The sequence below is a fragment of the Euleptes europaea genome, chromosome 18, assembly GCF_029931775.1.
Source record: "Euleptes europaea isolate rEulEur1 chromosome 18, rEulEur1.hap1, whole genome shotgun sequence".
Taxonomy (NCBI): domain Eukaryota; kingdom Metazoa; phylum Chordata; class Lepidosauria; order Squamata; family Sphaerodactylidae; genus Euleptes; species Euleptes europaea.
Genome location: NC_079329.1, coordinates 38,883,536 through 38,901,098, shown reverse-complemented (window position 1 = coordinate 38,901,098; position 17,563 = coordinate 38,883,536). Strand labels below are relative to the sequence as shown.

Below are 17,563 nucleotides of genomic sequence, written 5' to 3'. Positions count from 1 at the left end.
GGTTCCACATGGGCTCAGAACCCCAAAGAACTCATGTGTTCTTCTTTATGAACTGTGTTGGTGAGCTTCCTACCAGAGGCGGTTTATCCTCTCATAGCCATTCTGAGGAGGAGAAAGATATGCTTGTGGATCTCTCCTTCAGCAGAATGAGGAGAGAGGGTGGTATGAGAGGACGGTGCAGGTAAGGACCGCCATACACCCCCCACACCCCAGTGTTTCTATATGAAAATTCCCTGAAAGGAGAAAACTAGCAAATTATGGAGGGGGATTGGTTCTTGTAGGTTATCCGGGCTGTGTAACTGTGGTCTTGGTATTTTCTTTCCTGACGTTTCGCCCGCAGCTGTGGCAGGCATCTTCAGAGGAGGAACACTGAAGGACAGGGTCTCTCAGTGTCAGCACACATGGAGTTCAAGCCCAGCACACATCCTGGTGTGCTAGATTTTTACTTGCAGGGGGAACAGTTAAAAATATGGTTTTCCCCGCCAGCAGTTTGAATGAGACAGTTCATTCTACCCCCTCAAACAGTTGTGTGTGTAGTGCAGCCAACTATGTAATGCCTAGGTTGGAAATAGATATTAGAAGCATTCCCAATGCTGTGTTTCCCTCCTAAAGCTAATGTTGGGGCTGGGGGTGGGGGGGTAGAGGATTCTCTGAAGGGTCTGAATCGCAGTCCTATTCCAAGCTTGAACTAATTCGGACGGAAGGCAATGCTGAACAAGGGGTGGGGTGACGAGCGTTTTCGCACGCAAGACTTCTTGACCCTTTCCTCTGTCTTCCCTTTGCTAGCAGCTGGATGAACCACTTGCGAATCTGGTGAGCTGGGGCCATTTCTGTAGTTGCGTGGTAACCCTGAGCGCCAGCCGCCCTTTTCAATATGGCTGCTCTTAGGGTTGCTGTGGCAACAGGCATCCAGATGGTAATTGCTGCACGCTCTCAGAGCCTCGAGATCTCAGTAGCCAAGGCCATTTTAAAGGCTGAGGGCTAGAAAGGCTGGGATTTTTGTATTGTGCTGTGGTGACAAAGGGGGGGGGTAGTCCATGGGGGAACTAGGTTTGCAGGTGGTGGCTGGAGATCTCCCAGAATTACAACTGACGCCCAGACCACAGAGATAAGTTTCCCTGGAGAAAATGGATACTTGGGAAGGGGGGACTGCATGGCATTGTATCCCGCTGAGGTCCCTCCACTCCCTAAATCCTGTTCTCCAAATCTCCAGGAATTTACCAATGGGCAAATTTAGTGAGGACTGGCCACCAAATGTATGTTTGGCTGACCGTTACAATTGAGTCAATCTTCACGCAAGCGTTTTGCTAACATGTTTTGATTTTTAAAGTTCTGGGTACCCCTTTGGTGTTTTGGGTGCTTTGTGGCCACAGCTGTGTAAACCTACAATGCTGAAAGGTAAAATCCAGGGTGAGTCTTGCTCAGCTTGTTGAGGAAAGGAGCGAAGGGTTCACAGACTCTTCTGGGAAGACCTTCAGCCACCCGAAATACAGAGTGGCTAATCTTTACCTTAACTTGAAGGGGTCTGGGCCATACTCTTTCTGCAGAGTGCTAAGTATAGAATTGCTTTTGGGGTGAGTAGATGTGAAGACTTGGTTATGAATGCAGCAGTTACATAGTGCAATGAGATTTTGTGTGTGTGTGGGGGGGTAAATATGTAGAAGGTGGTTCTGGTGTGACCTCATGGAGCATTGTTGTGTCCATGAAAACATTTTTTTAAACTCAGAAAGGGTTTAAGATGTTGCAAAGACCCCTCTCCTTTTGATCTGCCAGCTCAGGTTTTACGAGAAGTCCTGTTGTGCCCTCGCATACTCTGGTTAACTAACCTTACTGGCAGGCGGTGACTGTTCAGGGGAACCCTGTGAACATGAAATACAACCAACCAGGGTAAGCGTTAGCCCTGAGAGTACAGTGGGAAGATGAGCTGCCTTCAACGTGGTTGCCTCCTGTTGAAAGCTCTGCATTAGGCCAGTCTGTGTTGGGCTGCCGGGGCAGGTTTAGTCTGTACGCGCAGAAGCTGTCTGGGACGACCGAGGAGTGAGCCTTGTGCTTTCTGTAATTGAGAAAGAGGGGAAAGTGCGCACCGTAAGAGAGCAACCACGATAAAGAGGCCTGAATTTAAGATAAGCCCAAATGCTGTAACGGCCTCTGTCATCCTGTTTTGCTGGGCCCTCCGGGGCTGCTGTAACCACTGGCTTTGTTGGGGGAAGTGGGAAGGGTTGGGTTGAGCAACAGCGGTGGCGAGCACATGCTTTACATGCAATTTCCTGCTCCTGAGCTAACTACCTCTAAATACCCGCTGATTTCACCCAGGCAAGCGGGTAGCTTGGTCACACGGAAGGCTTGTTTGGGTGATGTTGTAGAAAAAGGGGAACCTCACCATCTGAGGCATTATTAAGGCATCTTGGTGTTGGCACCACCCATTCCAGGCCTCTCAGGTCATGTAGGGTTGCTAACCTCCAGGTGGGGCCCGGAGATCTCCTGGGATTACAACTGCTCTCCAGACTACAGGGATCACAGCATTAGCGAAACGCTCACTCCTTTATCATTGTCCAGGAGCATCTGGGGACTCAGAGGTTGCTCTGTCCCAGGATGCCCACATAGGGATGCCAGCCTCCAGGTGGGGCCTGGAGATCCCCTGGAATCACTGCTCATCTCCAGACTGCAGAGGTCAGTTCCCCTGGAGAAAATGGAAGCTCTGGAGGGTGGACTCTGTGGCCTTGTACCCTGCTGAGGTCCCATCCCAGGTTCTTCCCCCAAATCTCCAGGAATTTCCCAACCCTGAGTTGGCAGCCCTACCCGGGCAGCACGGTGTTGTGTGTGCCATGAACACTTTCCTTAGAATAGCTGTTGGATATAGGGCTGCCAACCTCCGTGTGGGGCCTGGAGATCTCCCAGAATTACAGCTGATCTCTGGACCACAGAGATCAGTAACTCTGGAGAAAATGGCTGCTTTGGAAGGTGGACTCTTGCATCAAAGCCTTGTTAATCACCCTCTACTTCCCAAATTCCACCCCCACAAAGATCCAGGATTTTCCCAGCTTGAAAATTGAGGCTTCGGCCTCATTTATGCCTGGTAAGACCCCCCCACCCCGTCCCCTGCTGGTTGCCAGGGGGTGCCTGGAAACCCCAGGTCCACCCCATTAGGGGTGAGGGCTGGAGGACAAACCTCTAGGTAGTAAACCGGTGGGGTGATGGAACAGGGTTGCCATCCTCCAGTGGGGGCCTGTTGTTCTCCCGCAGTGACAACTGATCTCCAGGCGCCAGAGATCAGGTCCGCTTTTTTTTGGGGGGGGGGGATTGCAGCTTCAGAGGGTGGACTCTATGGCATCACATCCCTGATAAACTCTCACCCTGCCCCAAACTCCACCCTCCCTAGACTCCAATCCCAGAGATGGCGACCGGAGGGTGCAGCCCCAGCTGTCTTTGCTCCCAAATCAGTAGTGGAGTTCAAGGAACCGTTGCCAAATGTCAAGGATTCTGGACGCATTGTGCTGTTCCATGGTTGTGGAAATATAAGCAGGATTGTTATCAGTGGTTGCTTGATTGCAGGAGCATGGCGGTGGCTCAGTGGCAGCAGAGCATCCGCCTTGCATGCGGAAGGTCCCAGGTTCAATCCCCAGCATCTCCAGCTGAAAGGACCAAGTGGAAAAAGAAGAAGAGTTGGTTTTTATATGCCCACTTTTTCTACCACTTAAGGAAGAATCAAACCAGCATACAATTATCTTCCCTTCCCCTCCCCACAACAAACACCCTGGGAGGTCGGTGGGGCTGAGAGAGCTCTAAGAGAGCTGTGACTAGCCCAAGGTCACCCAGCTGGCTTCGTGTGTAAAAGTGGGGAAACCAACTTGGTCCACCAGATGAGCCTCTGCTGCTCATGTGGAGGAGTGGGGAATCAAACCCGGTGCTCCAGATCAGACTTCACCGCTCCAAACCACCGCTCTTAACCGCTATACAACGTGGAGGACCTCTGCTGGAGGCCCACTGCCAGTCAGAGCAGACAAGATCGACCTTGATAGGCAGGCCAGTGGCCTAACTCAGTACAAGGCAGCGCTGTGTGTGTGTTCCTGCCCCTTCCCACCTTTCTGAGCCTGCAGGCATATGTGGTGTTTTGACACAGCGTGGTGGGCGCAGCAACAAAATGGCGGCCACAAAATGGTTGCTGCAGGAGGCGGAGGCCGCCACAAATCCATTGCCGCAGCTTCCCTTCAGTCGCACAGCGCAGGGGCCTGGTGCTGGTGGTGGCAGCTGCTGCCACAGCAACATGGTAAAAAATCTGCAAGCCAAGCAGAAGCCTTGCGGGGCACAAACCCCAGCTGGCCTCACCCACTTGGCGGGCACCATGGCACCCACGGGCACTACATTGGGGATCCCTGGATTAGAGGGATCGAGACAGTGGGAAGGGGGTTTTCTTGCCGTGCCCCCCACCAGCACACTCATAATGATTTAGTGTTGTTTCCCCACTGAATGTTTCCTTTCCAAAGACTTGCAACTTGCCTCTCTACAGTACCTTTTATTGTGAAGACTCTTCACCCCGGTGGATCTGGCCTTGCCCATATAATTTCAGAGGGGTGTGTGAAATTCAGTGGGGTACCAGTAAACCAAGATAGTCTGGAGTGTGGCTTAAGCCCCATTGTTTGGATTAAAACAGGCTGTTATCTCAGGGTTGCAATAGGGTTGCCAGGGCCCCCCTGGACACTGGCAGGGGAGGGGGTAGGGTTGCCAGATCCAGGTTGGGAAACTCCTGGAGATTGGGGGATGGAGCCTGGGGAGGGTAGGGACCTCAGTGGGGTACAATGCCACAGAGTCCACCCTCCAGAGCTTCCATTTTCTCCAGGGGAACTGACCTCTGCAGTCTGGAGATGAGCAGTGATTCCAGGGGATCTCCAGGCCCCACCTGGAGGCTGGCATCCCTATGTGGGCATCCTGGGACAGAGCAACCTCTGAGTCCCCAGATGCTCCTGGACAATGATAAAGCAGTGAGCGTTTCGCTAATGCTGTGCAAACCCAATTCCAGGATCATCGTGCAATAGCTAATCCTCATGCCATGGATAGTTGTCCCCACTGAAATTGCCTCCTTCAGTGGAGATAGTTATTCCTTTGTCCGTTCCTTTCCTGATGAAGAATCCCTATTGCCCACCACTGCTGGTACTCTAGGAGGGAGGGTGGGGGGTCTGTTTCTGCTCCAGATGGGCATACATGGATCTACCCGCGCAGGTAGGTAAGGTATTTATTTGTTTAAAACATTTTAGAAACAAATGCATTTAGAGTGCTGTATTCTGTTGCATTACATACTTCATTTTTCGGTGAAGTAAGTGGACCTCGGACTTAGAGGAAGTGAGTGGCATTGGGGTGGAGGGACTGAGGCACCACTCCTGCGCAAAGCGAGTAAGTTTAAGGCATGTCATGGAGAGAGAAAACTCTTCAGCAAACCACACCTCCAAACCACACCTCCAAGCCTTTCTTTCTTTAATAATCCGACAACCCAGCAGTCTTGGTTGGAAGCAGTCTTACGAATGTGTGTGTGGTATATGCTGTGAAATAATGACTTCCAAAACGTTTTATCGTTAAACAGCTTTGCTCAGGTCTTTCCACCTGAGGGCTGTGGACTCCTTGATTGAGCCAGTCCATCTCATCCTCTTTTCCTGCTGCCTTCCGCTTTTCCTGGCATTATTGTCTTTTCCAGTGACTCTTGCCTTCACAAAATGTGACCAAAGTACAAGAGCCACAGTTTAGTCACTTTAGCTTCTAGGGCGAGTTCAGGCTTGATTTGATCTAGAACCCACTGATTTGTCTTTTTGGTGGTCCACCGTATCCGTAAGACTCTCCTCCGACATCACACTTCAGATCTTACGAATGCCTCCCTCTATTTCCATCCTTGCTCAGAAACCACTGCTGCCAAAAATTTAGCCACGTCCAAAGTAATACCAGAATCAGTATGAGCTAGCAGGGGAGACATCGAAGCAAAGGAAGAAATGGAAACTATCGCTGGCTCTACCCACAGGTCTCCCAGAGGGGCAACCAGCACACAGCCAAAGAAGATATGAGATAAAGTTTCAGTTGACCCACAAACACATAATCTATCCAAGTAGGAAAGCATTCAGCTTCATATACTAACCGGCCCGTGAACGCGCTGGGGAAGTCTCCAGTGGGACGCTGTCGCAGAAGGTCACTGGCAGCCGGAAGCTAGCTGAACCCATTGGCCCTTGTGGTGCTGGCCCCACGGGGCCGCCCACCCCTGTTGTCGCTGGCGCTGAGGTCCAAACCAAGCAGACCTTGCAATGTCCCCCGCCCCACAGGGGTAACTTGTCTCCGCCTGCTGTGGGGCTTTCTGAACACCCCTGCCTGCACTTGCATCCTCTGGATTTGCAGCAATATAAGAGAGAGCAACTGGTGTTGACCCCAGAGACAAGGACTAGTGTGAAAACGCTCTCCGTTGTGCAAGTAAACGACTACTTCACCCCTCCCACCGTTTTCTTTTTGGGGGGGGGGTCATTCAATAGTTTTTTACCATGGTGGTAAAAGTGATGCATGTGATACAATTGGGGGAACTTGTTTTTTCTTATTTTTCTTTAGAATTCCATGAACTTACCACCGGACAAGATGAAGTTACTCAGTCAATATGACAACGAGAAGAAATGGGAGTTGATCTGCGACCAGGTAAGAGACCACGGAGCTCCTTTCTTCAGCCTGTCGGCAGAACAGATTTTAAGCCAGCCTGAAACTAGGTTTAATTTCATAGCTTTTCCGCTCCCCCCTGTAATGGTTATTGTTTGCTGAAACTCTTGATCCCCAACCCCAAAGGTCCTTAGGTGGGAACTGTGGCGGTTCAGATGGGTGGTGCATGCACGCTTCCCTGGAGAGGTGGCACAGAATTTTTTTAATACATAATGCATGCCCTTGTACAAAATAAGGTGAGTGTTTTGTTTCTGCTTCCCTCCCCCCACATCCAGGAGCATTATAAGAAAAATACCTTTGCTACCCTTCAGCCATGTGACTCAGTCAACAGAGCATCAAATTTTTAGTCTTGGGGGGGGCAGGTTTGACATACAATCCTAAGCAGAGTTACTCTAGCCTAAACCTATTGAAATGAATGGGCTTAGACTGGAGTAATTATCTTTAGGATTGCACTGAGTGTGGTGTGTAGTTGTGTGTTCATATGACCAGTGAACATTTGGAAGGAGGGGATTTGGGTCACACCCTCTGCCCTTACCCCCCTTCCTTATGATCTGATTTTCTCTATGTCCCCAACGTGGTGCCTGTGGGCCTGCTGGTGCCTGCTGACACCTTTATTGGCACTCACCCTGCTTTCTAGCACCCATCCTTACTAAATCTCTATTCTTACTTGGTCTTCTTGCAAGATGTAAGGGAAGGCTTTTAAAAATGTTATTAGCCTCCAGACATATACGCACACTGGAGTTTTTCAGGTGTCAAACCTTTATTAGGTCCCAAGAAGTGAAATCCCTGCGTGGAAGATGGGGACACCTTGACCCCAGGACCCTGACCCCAAATGCCAGCCCACCAGACACTGCCTTTCCCTCCCTCCTGCCCCGCTTACCTCCTGTTGTAATAGTGAATATGTCATAATAGCTGAGTATGTTTGAATGGCAGCATGGGTACATCTTATTACGTACTCTGTTTTTGATAAAGGAAGCTGTTACAGTGAGTGGGTAGAGCCAGCGGAGAAGCGTCATCTGAACTGTGTCCTTTGTGCCTGTGTTCACATGAGAGGGGGCAGGGGGAAGCAGTGATCCTTGTTATGAGAACAGAGGAAACTTAGGAGCACAAGCGCAACCCTGTCTTTACCTGTGACATGTTGCAGCTTATGCGTCGAGGTTCTGCTCAGGACATCAGGTTGTCCCCTGCATGTTCACCTCACAATTCCCAACAATTCTCACCAACTTCCCTTCTGCCCCTAGCTCAGCAACACCCTTTTCTCCACCTATGCAAAGTCCTAGATCAGGGGTGCCGGGGTGTGTGTGTGCCATGGCACCTGCTGACATCTTTTCTGGCGCCCACCAAGTGTTTGTAGGAAGTGGGCAGGCCAGGCAGGGCTTTTGGCCAGCAAGGCTTCTGGTTGACTATTGGAGATCTGATTGGCTGTGCAGATTTTTAAGTATATTGCTTTGGCAGCATCTGCCACCACAGCACAAGGATCTCCACCGTGTTACTGAAGTTAAACTGTGGCAATAATTTTGTAGCCGGCCCCTTCTGCGGCAGCCATTTTGTGGCAACCATTTTGTTGCTAAACAAGAATTCCAGATGTGCGCACAGGCTCAGAAAGGTTGGGGACCCCTGTGCTAGATCATCTGAGAATGTGGGTGAGGTAACCCCCTTGTGGAGGTGATGAAGATTTTGAACCTGCTGATCTTTTTCATCACTCCCTGATTCCTTCCAAATTCTATTAGTGTTTTGGTTAAGGACTAAGAGAGGCAACGGGCAGGGGATGCACACGGACGCACACAAACGGAGTGGAAGAACTGCTGTGGAATGGCATTCCTGGTTGTGTTTTTGTTCAGATGTACAACACTTCAGGGTTAAGTTTGGGAGACACCCCTTCTACCACGTTGCTGCAGAAACTGGCTTGGCACAGTTCTAATTGGCTTATGTCTGAGACATCATGAACCCACCACTCTTCTTTCCGTCCTTCCCAATGCAGGGGGAAAAAGCCAACTGATTAAGGGAGACAAGGGGTGGGGAAGGCACCAAATAAACTTCTAAATGGGTAAATGCATAAGCACTCCTCGGGGAGGAAGGACAAAACCAAAATCAGTATTCCATTTGGAGGCAGAGCAGTTGAAGCATGAAGTCAATGTTAAGCCTGCCATTTCCTTCTTTCAAGTAAATTGTTTCACGTCCAGGCACTGGTTTTGCAGAGAGCAGAAGGTTATTTGAGAGAGATGCTGGCATCCCTAACACCTGCTGTTGCGTAGGGTCAAACTGGCTTGGCTGAAACATTGCAAAAATCTGCAAAAGCTCTTTGTTGGAAGTAAAAGGGAGGTGCAAGAACCTCACAAGCCGTGATCTCTCTCTCAAAGCCACCTTCAGCTCTATAAAAATGCTGCTGCAGCTCCGGCCTGAGAGAAGCAGGCAGGCCACTGCCTCCCCCCACCCCAATCACTTGCCCCCCGCCCATCCCCGAAGAATCCAAGAACAAGCTGCTGGAAGGCAGGGTCACTTCTCAGTATGAGCTGCTGCCCGAGAGACGCGTGCAGAAATATGACTGTGAAGCTATATATTTCTCAGCTAATAAAGGAACAGGCTTGTGAATGATGCTGAGAAGACGGAAAGGGAGGGGAGGGGAGTGACTCACTACTGTGAGCCGCGCAAATGTCTGCGAGGGATTCAGCCCTTGACAGATCTGTTTCGATGGCTCTGCCACAAGGGCTGAGGTGTCTGAAATGGAAACCTCCGGAGCTTCGAAGGCGCACCCTGGGCACAGGGGCTGTGGGCAAGGGGAGGGCAGCTGCCTCCCGGACTCCTCTCCCGGAGATGAAGTGAAAACAGATTGGCCTCGAGGCCTCATGAGTTGGGCCTCCTGGTGTCTGCCGTGACTCACAGCAAATGCCGGCAAGTGACAGGCGGGGTGGTGGTGGTGCGGGGGGGGGGGGAGTCTCCTCTCAAGGAGCCTGAAACACGTAGGAAGTGGGGAGAGGAGATGAGTTTCCTCCTTGCAGGTGTTTGGTTTGTTAAGCTCTAAATGCCTAAGTGTCAGTGTGAGAATGTGTCTGTGGAGGAGGCAGGGAAGAGAGGGAAGCTGGAGTGGGGAATGGGGAGTGTTTGCAGGCGGAGAGGACCACAGGAGCCCAGAGAGAGGACGCAGCCCTGCCTGGAGGGGCGGAGTGCCAAGTCACAGATACACAGCTCTGATCTGCAGGGGACCATTTGATCAGAGGTTCTCTTGCACAAGGCCCATCAAACTGAACAGGAGCTGTGCGAGAGCATTGTCCTCCGAGTGTCACAGCCAAGGCTACAGGAAAGAGAGGAGCAGACAGCCTCCATCAATTTAGGCAACTGTAGTTTGGGCCAGTTTGCAGCAAACCTAGTTAATATTTCCGGATGTTGAGGCTTTTCGGGCTGTGGCCTGGCACAGTTTCAGTTTTACGCAGCGTGCTTTTTCTGTGAGCCCCACCCTCGCCCCAAACCTGCCACATCAGAGTGAGAAGGGTGGCCATGTTAATTTGCTCATAGAAAACCAACAAAGATCACTATTCTTTTCATTGTCTTTCAAGATGCCACACAGTTTTGTAATTTGGGCTAGTTCTAGAGACATTTCTCTGGTGTTGAGAGTTGTTGGGTTTTTTTAATTTACGTGGGAGTTATTTCAGATGAAAGTACGCCTGTGTAGAAGTGGTAGAGTCCCCATGTGAGGACCGTACTATGAAGTTAAGATCCATTCAGCGCTTATTTGGGGGGTTTGTACCAGCTTGCCTTACATGGATTCTGCTCCAAAGAATCCTGGGCATTCTTCCCTCAGAGGATCTTGGGAGCTTAATGCAAGACCCGCTCTGAGGCTCGTGGTCCATGGAACTTGCCCATATTTGCAGGCCGAACTTCTCTCCTCGGGGGGGGGGGGTCGCTGAGCTCTTGATCCAAGGCTGCTGGGTTCAAACCCTATGAGGGTTGCACATTTATTTTGCGCCGCTGGGTTGCCTCCTAAGCCCGGCACAGGCATTCTTTTCAGGAATGCGCTGTTAGTCTGAATCAAGCAGTGTCATTCTTCCCTTTCCTCCTCATCTGTGTCTACCTACAGGAAAGGTTCCAAGTGAAGAACCCACCTTCTGCCTACATCCAGAAACTGAAGAGCTATCTAGACACGGGCGGATTCAGTGGAAAGGTGACTTCTGACTGGACTGATGTGGCTTCATTCTCCTCTTTTCTCTGCTTCCCATTTCTCCTTGTTTTCTCCACCCCCTCCCACTGAAACTTTCTACATAACTGTGCACATCTTACATAGGATATGTTGAGTTGGATCCGAAGGGCTATGAATGGTGTTTCATTTGCTGAACAGAACTTTATTTCCTTCCACTGCTCCCCCCGCCCAAGTGATCAGGAGACCCAGGAACATCTCTGAGTGCAAAGTGGGGGGTCTATAGTGGGGAAAGTCAGCAAAAAATTACACCCTCAAACCCCCACTGGCAGAAAATGAGATTTAGATCCAACCAATTGTTTCTAAATAAAGGAAAACCTGCATGGCTCAGCAACTCCTTAAACTCACAGTTGACATGCGATTGAATGCAAAATGCATCTTTTCCCTGCTATTTTCCTGCCAGATTCCCCCTCCCAAATATTTATTTCTGTTTTGCCAACAGGAGAAAATAATACAAATGTCACTGAATCCAAGCCACACAACTCCTCTTGGTGCAGGGTTTTATTGCCCTCTGTGCTTGTTCTGGGCGGGGTACTCTGAGCAGAAATTGCAGTTTTGCACACGGTCAGTGATTTCCAGTGGCATGCAAAATCTGCAGCATGTAGTACAAGCGGCAATTTTGTACATCCCTGCCGACCCAGAAGAGGGTGGCCTGAGCCAGTGGCATGCAGAACTGTGATTCCTGGCCATTGGCACTGGGCACCAGTCACTCTCCCTGGACACAAAGCATCGTGTTGGCCACAGAGAGACGGTTGTCCAGACCAGCTCTTGGGCCCGTGGGTCTGGTTTGCACAATCTCTTGAACTTGTACCAGGGTTCTGCATTTTGGGTCTGAGATGGTGCTGACTCGCCCTGGTTTTGCACTTGGTTAGAAACAAAGTGGCCCCCATGTTTTAAAAAATGAAATGTTTTTTCAGTACCCTCGGTTGAGAACAATGCACGTGGGCTTGAATGCTTGGATACAATAAGCAGACTGTTTCTCTGGTCCAGACTGGATTTCCTGCCTCCTTCCCTGCAATAAATAGGGAACCAGCAATGTGGAAATGGTCAGCTCTTCCCCCACCCCACCCCCTCCCTCCACCATTTCAGCATTTAGTGCCAAGAAATGTGGTCATTTAAAAGCACCGAATATGGCCAATTCATGCAAGTTAAGCCTGTCGGTAAGAACTGTCGGTTCTGTATCGGACTCCAACCTGTGCCTCTAAGGTGTTTTATTTTTTGTTTTCTCCTCGCAGTTTAAGAGGCGTGTTCAAGAGTCCACCCAGGTTCTTCGGGAGCTGGAGATCTCTCTGAGGACAAACCATATTGGGTTAGTATTAGCCCCAAGGCCAACGAGATTCTTCTTTCTCTGCCAGCGAGGAGTCCTCCTGCTGGCTGTTCTGTGCGCAACACGCAGTTCTGCTTCTGCTGGCCTTTGTTCGGTGCTTGGAGGATCTGGAGGGCCCGGGGCTCCGCCAAGGACCTCTTTTCCCCTCCTCCTGTCTTGGTGGTGGAAAGCAGTGCTCAAGGCGGTCCTCAAAGCAAACTGAGAATTTCAGAAGCATTCATCTTCTACCCAAAGTACCCTTTGTTCATTCTGAGGACGGGGCACAATGGGGCTGCTGCCCAAAGGCCCTCATGCGGGAGCCCAAAGGGCCTCGTCGTGTGTGCAAAGGGAACGTCCCTGATCTTTACTTCCAATGGCAGACCCTTCAGCTGGATCCACCACTTTTACGGGAAACCCCCATCACGAAGGAGCAACTCTTTGAGGAGGTGGAAGAGGCTGCTGTGGATCTGAAACCCCCTGGGCACTCTGGGGAGCCCACATGCGGCCCTTTGGAACTTGCCATTCAAGTGTATAATTATAATGAGGTCTGTTTCTAGCCCATCCTTTCTTTAGGGCTTGAGGTGAGTTGCAGTTTAGAAGTTCATGCACATCAATTATGAATCTGAATTAGAAAGGGGAAAAACTGGAAACCTTAATCTATCTTCCCTGAAACAAAGACGTTTGATGAGTCATGGAAAGAGTTCTGTAGCTTCAGAACAGCCCCCCCCCCCAAGATCCTTCTCTATATGACTTTGCTTTCTGAGTTTGGTGCACAGTTGGAGGAGTTGAGCGCATCCTCAAGGGCACCCTCAAGGCCTGAGCAGAGGATCCACATTTGGTTTTCCAAATAATGGTAGCAAAATCTGCTGCAGCGGCAAAATGGGTAGAGCTGCGCTCCTGTGCCAGTCAGTGTCACAACTTTATAAATGCATTTGGGACAGGGCCAGCAGAAGCTCCTTTGCTGCCCTGGGTGAAAAGAAATCCCATCCCTGGCACAGTGCTGAGTTACAAATGCGGGGTGGGGGGGCATCTTTCTAGAATCACAGAATCAGAGTTGGAAGGTACTGCCAGGGTCATCTAGTCTAACCCCCTGCACAATGCAGGAAATTTGCAGTGACCTCCCCCCACACCCCCAGTGTCCCTTACTCCATGCCCAGAAGATGGCAAAAAAAATCCTCCAGGATCCCTGGCCAATCTGACGTGGAGGAAAATTGCTTCCTGACCCCAAAGTGGCGATCAGCATTTCCCTGGGCATGTAAGAAGGGGCCATGAGAGCCGAGCACTGACTCATCCCTTCCTGCCCTCCCTCTCATGATCTACCTGTTCACGGAGTCACAGAGCCTCTGCTTAAAAACCTCCAAAGACGGAGAGCCCACCACCTCCTGAGGAACCCTGTTCCACTGAGGAACCACTCTAGAAAGTTCTTCCTAAATTAATATTAGAAAGTTCTTCCTAATGTTTACTGAAACAAAAAGAGGAATCGACTAAAAGAGGAATTGGGTGTGCAAGCCCTCCGACGGAGAGGTTGCCGTGGGACATCAGATTCCCCCTCCCTTGCGCTACAGGACTGAGGGGTGGTCATTTCCAGTACTTTTGTCTCATCTAGAGACTTGCACATGGGTTGCAGCTCTTCCATAGAGCACCGTGGTGCATTTGTGCACCTTCCAGCTTTCCCACTGCTCTGCTGCAGCCTTTCCTAAACTTGCCTTGGCCTGACTATTTGGGAAAGAGTGGGGTGGCAATCATCTAGGAAAGTCAGAACTCTCAATATCTCCATGAGTATGGATTGATTATTTTTCTGCTTTATTTGCTGATCATAAAATCTCAACTATTAATATTATTGATCCTCTTGAGTCACACGTACCTTCCTGGTTCCCTGTCAATCCAGAAGAAATAATAAAACTAATTAGCTGTCTAAAGGCAGGTAAAGCTCCGGGTCTGGACGGCCTTCCGGCGGAAACTCTTATCAAAACTAAAGACTGGTGAACGCATCCTTTAAGTGTTTACTACTGTAGATCAATATGGAGCTGTGCCGGATACCTGGCAAAATTCAATAATTATTCCCATCCATAAAAAAGGCGACGCTGATCTACCTGAAAACTTTCGCCCGATCAGTCTTCTTAATATTATAGGTAAATTATATGCTAAGCATCTGGAACATCGACTGATCGAGTGGGTAAGGTCTAATGACATCGTTGGACCGGAGCAGATTGGCTTTACTAACAATAAATCCACCATAGACCACTGCTTGATGTTATCACACTTGGCTGAAAAATACTCTAGGCAAAAAAAAAATTATATGCTGCTTTTATTGATGTAAAAGGGGCATTTGATTCCATTTCTAGAGAGTGTCTATGGGACAAATTATTGTCCCTTGGAATCGATCCCCGGCTCCTTTTTCTTATTAAGTGGGGTGGCGCCCATGTGGATGGGAAAGTGCAGGTTTTTCTGATGTGCTGCATTTTTTCTTGCCTCAGTTCCCTGCTGTCTTTATCCCCCCCTGTGCCACCAGAGGCATTTTTCGTCATGCCATTGTGATAAGCCCTCCAGAGGGGCAGGGAGTGAGAAATGTCAGCCTTGGAGAATGGGGCATAACAAGTGCAGAGAAACCCTCTGTCTGATGCCAGAGCCAGGTGGAGGAGAGCCATTTCCGTGCGGAAGGAGCCCAGACGAGCAATGCAGTTTTTAATGGATCTCTGTGTAAAGCACCGTGGTTGGGCCCACATTATTGAGACTGCAGGTGCTAATTCTGTCTTCTGGGGAAGTAGCTCAGCCCCAAAACACATGTTTTGCACTCAGATGGGTCAGTTCTTGAGCTCTCCAACTTTAAGAAAGATCTCAGGTGGCAGGGCTGGGAACGAAGTCTGCCTGAGGCCTTGGAGAGCCACTGATGTTTGTGGCAGGAACCACCAAGCTAAATGAGCCCTGGAATCTTGGAATCGAGAAGCTTCGTATGTTCTTACAGTTTTGAATTGACCAAGGGCTGAAGGCCCATCAGCATTGGCTCTACCTTCAGACCATACTAAGATATAGGCAAAGGGCTCTTGAACCTCCTGCCAAGGATAGTGCATTTCAGACACTCAGTCCTTTGTGTTTTGGCACAAGAGGGAACAGCCAAAGGCCGCATAAAGGGAGAACCAATCCTGAGCCCATGTTGCTGTTTGTGCTTCTGGGTAAGTATTGATGGTTAAGGAATCCTTTGCCTGTACCTGCTGAGGTGTAAAATAACAGGAGGCTTTTGCTAAAATATCTGTGATTGTTTACTCCAGGAAAGAAGGGGTTAGAGAGTTCTTTGCTTTTTTGTCAAGAAGGTGATTGAAGTGCATTCCAGGAGCAGGATCTTTAGGGCTGCTGAGGGCCAGATGGGGACCCAGTGGGGCCCTGGACCAAGGCCCCAGTCTACCACCTGCATGCCCTGAATCTGGTTTAGACCTGCATATTCTTCTCCCCCTTCAAGCCCACCCTAGCAATAATTTTTTCATATTCCTGCTCTAATAACTTTTCTAAAGAACAGTAAGAAACACAACTGGGGGAAGATATAGGACAAAAAGGGAGCAGAAATAAGTACACGCACACACACACACAGCTTGCAACCCTCTCAAGCAGCCAGGAATTGAAAGCACATTAAGATTATTTTGTCAGAAGATGCTCACGGAGACCTAAATGTCAAAGGCGCTCTGCCTCTTCTGTTAGCAGCAGAGCTCTTCCCTGGCCCCACTGGAGTCCCGTTCTTGGCCCCAGCAAGCAACCTGAGGTTTGTGGCAAAGGTCTCGGTCCTCTGCGGAGAAGGGGAGTCCCAGCATGTTGGAGGCAGCAGCCGACACCATTAACGACAGTGATTTATGCAGGCTAATTAACAGCTTTGGAGGGGAAGCATTTATCTCTCCAGATTGATTGCCTGCCTGCCTGCCTTAAAAAATGAAAAGCGAACAAGGGAAGCCAGCCGGCAGGGGTCTTGTCAGCATTTTGCAACGCAGTTTATGATCATGCTCTGTGCAGTATGAAGATGTACAGCGGCGGGCATCAGAGGCCAGTGAAAAGAGAGGCACAGTGTTTTGGGGTGTAATGGTTAAATCTTTTGCTTTTGACCCATGTTGTAACTTGCATTAACACCTATATTGGCCAGAATTAGAATTGCCAGGTCCGCCCTGGCCAACAGCAGGGGATGGGGTAGGGTTGCTAGATCCAGATTGGGAAACTTCTGGAGATTTGGGAATGGAGTCTGGAGAGGACAGGGACCTCAGAGGGTGCAATGCCACGAGTCCACCCTCCAAAGCAGCCATTTTCTCCAGGGGAGCAGATCTCTGTAGTCTGGAGATGAGCTGTAGTTCCGGGGGATCCCCAGGTCCCACCTGGAGGCTGGCTTCCCTAGCCAGAATTGTAGATTTGATCTTAAAATGACTCCTGGGTTTTTTTCTGTCCAATGAAGACTCCAAGTCTAAATGGGCATAACTAGCAACCCTTAAACTTGAGCCTAGAAGGTCTGTGTTCGAGTCCCTCCATTAGCCACAACCCTGCAGGCAAAGTCACCAAGTCATTTACTCAACGTGCAAGTTGACATTGTCACATTTTAAGTTCAGATGCTGGTTTTTCCCAAGGGGTTCTGCGAATGGTTCCAAGTGGACATTTTACATGGGGACAACAGAGTAAGGTTTTGTGGGGTTCTGTTCCCAGGTACAGTTCCAGGATGAATAGTTCCCATCTTCACTTGGAGGTGTTTTTTTCTGGTCAGTTTAAATACCTGGTTGCAAAGATGAAACTTTATTTGTTCAGCAGCCGTGAATGAGCCCCTGCATAGCAAGAGACAGCATTTGTAGTTTCTTAGAGAAGTCTAGTTTTTAGCGGCTGTCCAGGATGCTTGTAAATACCAGATCTCACCCGGTTGGGGGCGGGAGGCGGGGAGGGACCAAGCTCATTGGAAAAGGTCATCACATGGAAAAATAATCACCTAGTGAGTTTACCATTAACTGTTATTTGAGAAATGGGCCATGATAGTCACACATTACTTTTAGAAATGCACAGGATGGGGAACAAAGGCTACAGATGGATGCCCATTCCAGTCATTTTGTTCCATTGATAAAACTGGGTTTTCTGGTACCCAAACCCCAGCCATGGGATTGCATTTAGCCCACATTGTGTTTTACTCAATGGCTGAATGTTGATAATAGGTGGAATCACCAGGCAGCCGTATTTCGCAACATGGGATTATGGGATGGGTGAAAATTGTCCACAAATCTGACCAAGCACCGCACTGTCAGGGAGGGGCAGAGGAGGAGAGGACAAGACGGAGAGCATGCCAGTGTAGTTTGATGCATAGCATGTGGGAGTGAGCCCTGAGTTCAAAAATCCATCCTCGGAAGTGCTCGAAGGCTGGCTGTAGGCAAGTC

The 17,563-nt window shown here is 49.7% G+C and overlaps 1 protein-coding gene across 1 annotated transcript in view; it reads left to right on the top strand.

Annotated features, from left to right (window-relative positions):
- FMNL1 (formin like 1) overlaps positions 1-17,563 on the top strand; it is a 91,876-nt gene that overhangs the window by 35,050 nt on the left and 39,263 nt on the right. Inside the window, 3 exon segments of the mRNA XM_056863320.1 lie at positions 6,577-6,660; positions 10,754-10,837; positions 12,106-12,179. Of these exon segments, the coding sequence (XP_056719298.1) occupies positions 6,577-6,660; positions 10,754-10,837; positions 12,106-12,179 (242 nt within the window).